Genomic DNA, 3,263 nt, shown 5'->3' on the forward strand with positions numbered 1-3,263 from the left:
GTACTGGTTGGCATTACCATGATAAAAACTAACTTATTTAAATGAAGCACTGTTAAAAATTAAAGCTACAACTTCAGTGTTACAGCACCAGAATGTGTGTTGTGTAAAATTCTAGAACTTAAACAATAAGCTAATGAAATAAAAATGACTGAATTTGAAAAGGAAAAACAACACTGACTAATTTATAAAGTGGTAACTGAAACTATAAATTATTTTTTCTGACAATTGAACAGCCTAAGGGGGTTACATAGAAGACTGAACTTATATTTTAACAAAACACATCTTTCGCAACCAATTTTTTTTAAACAAGCAGCCACTTTTAATCGCCTCACAGCCCCCATGAGAAAACATGGATCACTTTCTAACAATCATGTGATATGCTTTTTTCCTTTTTTTTTTTTAATATGCTATGTAATAAATCCATTAGAAAAAAGGTGTCCACATTTTTCATTTTCTAAGTTTAAGGAAAATGCATGAAACTAACAAAGTGGTTTCCAGTTTTAAGTAGTTATATCTTAAAAAAAGAAATCTATTAACTTTGGTTTCCTTATGTTTTCTAAATAAAAAATATATTAAAATATCTACAGATCAAATAAAGGAAAACGTAGCTCCAATGAGCAGTTTGTAACACAATTTAAGTTCCTATTTACTTCTCTCTCAAGTAACTTTTCATGGGAAGAGATATTTTAAATTTGAAGTGCAACAAAAAGTGTCGTCTCGGCTGAAATGGCATTCTGAAGTTGTTACAACATTGGTGCACTTTCTGACTCATTCACCACAGTCAACACAAGCATATCATGTCATGATACATGATCATGTTCCTTAAAACAAGTATTCTGGATTTAGCAAAGTGACAAGAATAGGGATGTCAGCAAATACAAGTTTGCCAAGTAACACATCTCAGAACATCTGTCTCTTCTTCTTGCAACAATGCTGTGGGTGAAGCCATCAAAATATAAGCAGCACCACTTTGGGAATTATAAAGATGATTCAAACTGTTTGTTTTGGTCAGCATTTGCCTCTAGCCTAACAGCAGGTATGCTCTCAGATTTAGTCCTCCTAGTTCTGCTGTGTGAAGAATCAGTGATGACTTCTGAACACGAAATACCAATTGTAGACGATTTTTCCATCTCCTTTTCAGCGCTGTTTTCTGATGTCCCACAACATTGCTTCAAAGCACATTGAGTTCTGCAGGGAAGCTCGCAATTACCTACACCTGATTCAGAGCCTACACTGGCAAATTCAGGCTGAATGGTAGTAGCATGAATTCCTTCATCATGAAAAATCTCTTTAATGTGCTTGGCCACTTTCATGTATGATTCAGGGTCATGACATTTTATGTGTGCAGTGCCAATGATCCTGCTGCCTGCCAATTGCCAAACATGTAATTCATGGACTGCTTCAACTCCTTCAAGTGTATGCAACTTCAGGCTCAAAGAATGAATATCTATTTGTTTTGGAACAGTTTGTAAAAGGATAAGGGCCGATTCCTTAAGTAACGGGTAAGTTGTGTAAAGGATTATGCACACCATCATCAGACAAAGAATGGGATCTAAATATAGTACCCAGCATGGACCAGCCACATGCTCCAAAGGCCTAACTGTGGAAAGTGGTGGGGCTACAGTAGCATTTTCCATACAATGGCTATTGACACATGGATTAACACAGGGCCCATCTTTGGGACAAGGATTCCAAACGAAGTAAAATACTAAGGCATTCGCCACCACAATAACTGACCCCAATGCATCTCCAAGAACATGCAAAAAAACTCCACGCATGTTAAGTTGTGCACTAGTGTCTTCAACATCAATGTCCAGAGAGTGACGACCAGCATTCCCATTCATTTGTAGATCATCCTTGCCATCTTTCTCTACATCACCTGCAAAGAAAACAGTGCAATGATTACACTATTTCACTACATCATTAAAATAAGGGTATTACAGACTAAACATTTATGAGTTCATGGCTTAACTCACAACACAATTTGGAAACTATGTTCCCAAAACAAACTATTGTAATAAAAAAACTGATTATGTATAGATGTTCTAAATCCTCTGCCACTCATTTATAGATTTTATCTTGGCAATTCAGTTTGGTCTAAATCTTACCCCTACTTTTTATATTATGTTAATATAAACTATGGAATTCATGATTGTGCTCAAGACCCAGAAAAGCACACGTTTTTCACAGAAATTAAATACAATAAAAAAAGCTTTGAAAGCATTTTTTCTATTCAATGCCTGATGGAAGTCTGCACACACATTGCTTCATGAGTACTATTTTTTTTGTTTTAAAGTCCATGGCAATGTTTTCCACAACTGAAAGAGAAACAGATAGTTTCTCCATTTTGTAGCTGGAGGCACCTAATGGTGGAATTTCATGATACGTCCCTATGTCTTGGGGGAGGGGAGGGGGAAAGGAAGGTTGAGGGAGGGAGAGGGGAGGAGGTGTCTCTTGGAGCATGTACAACTGAATAAATGCAATGATCTAAACAGTATATGACCCACATATTTTAGAAGACAGATACATAAATACATAAGGTTGGAACTCAACTTAGTTCCAGTAATTACAACCTATACCCCAGAAACCCAATTTGACTTTTAAGTTCCTGTCACATTCACTAGAAGAACATTCCCTTTATCATGGACAAATTATAGCAGAGTAAGTTAAAACAAGTTTCTCCAGGTCTTCAAAAATAACTGAGGTTAAAACCTTACTACAGGCTGATCACCTTTAGGCACAGATGCAGATATCTGGGCTATGCCTCCTCGAATACACTAAACAGGTGGTGGCCCTCTTCCCTCACTTCAAGAAAAACAGTCCGTCTCCCTAAGCCGTTTTCAGTCCTGGGATACATCCACTGGGTATCATTTCACCATGTTTTCTTGTATATTGAAGCACTCTGGTCTGTAATATTTTGATAAGGCTAACACATCAATGAGTCTAACTATGGCTAATTCCACCATTCACAAAAAACAGACATAGGAACCAGTTCCCACCAAGACAAATTTGGCATCCTTACTGAAGATTCCAGGACCAGCATAATACGGTATACCACTTATTTAAACTTTCACATATACTCCACTACTTATCCTGCTACCCAAAGCATTATCCTTTGCCAGAGGGGCAACCATGAGAAATTTCAGGCTAACTTGTTAAGTTTTGAAGTTACTTACTTTAAAAAAAAAAAAAAAAAAAAAACAACAACACAACACCAAAAAAACCCAAACACTTAATGGAAAATTAGCCAAAACTCTAGCCGG

The 3,263-nt window shown here is 36.7% G+C and overlaps 1 protein-coding gene across 1 annotated transcript in view; it reads right to left on the reverse strand.

Moving 5' to 3' along the window:
- Positions 1 to 380: 380 nt before the first annotated feature.
- The window catches only part of SLC30A1 (solute carrier family 30 member 1), a gene marked incomplete at its 5' end in the record, with an annotated part of 12,429 nt that continues 9,546 nt past the window's right edge, over positions 381 to 3,263 (reverse strand). The window contains one exon of the mRNA XM_019515901.1: positions 381 to 1,879. Within this exon, the coding sequence (XP_019371446.1) occupies positions 978 to 1,879 (902 nt within the window). The remainder of the gene's footprint in view (positions 1,880 to 3,263) is intronic.

The sequence above is a fragment of the Gavialis gangeticus genome, unplaced genomic scaffold (genome assembly GCF_001723915.1).
Source record: "Gavialis gangeticus isolate Ggan-Ray unplaced genomic scaffold, GavGan_comp1, whole genome shotgun sequence".
Lineage (NCBI taxonomy): Eukaryota > Metazoa > Chordata > Crocodylia > Gavialidae > Gavialis > Gavialis gangeticus.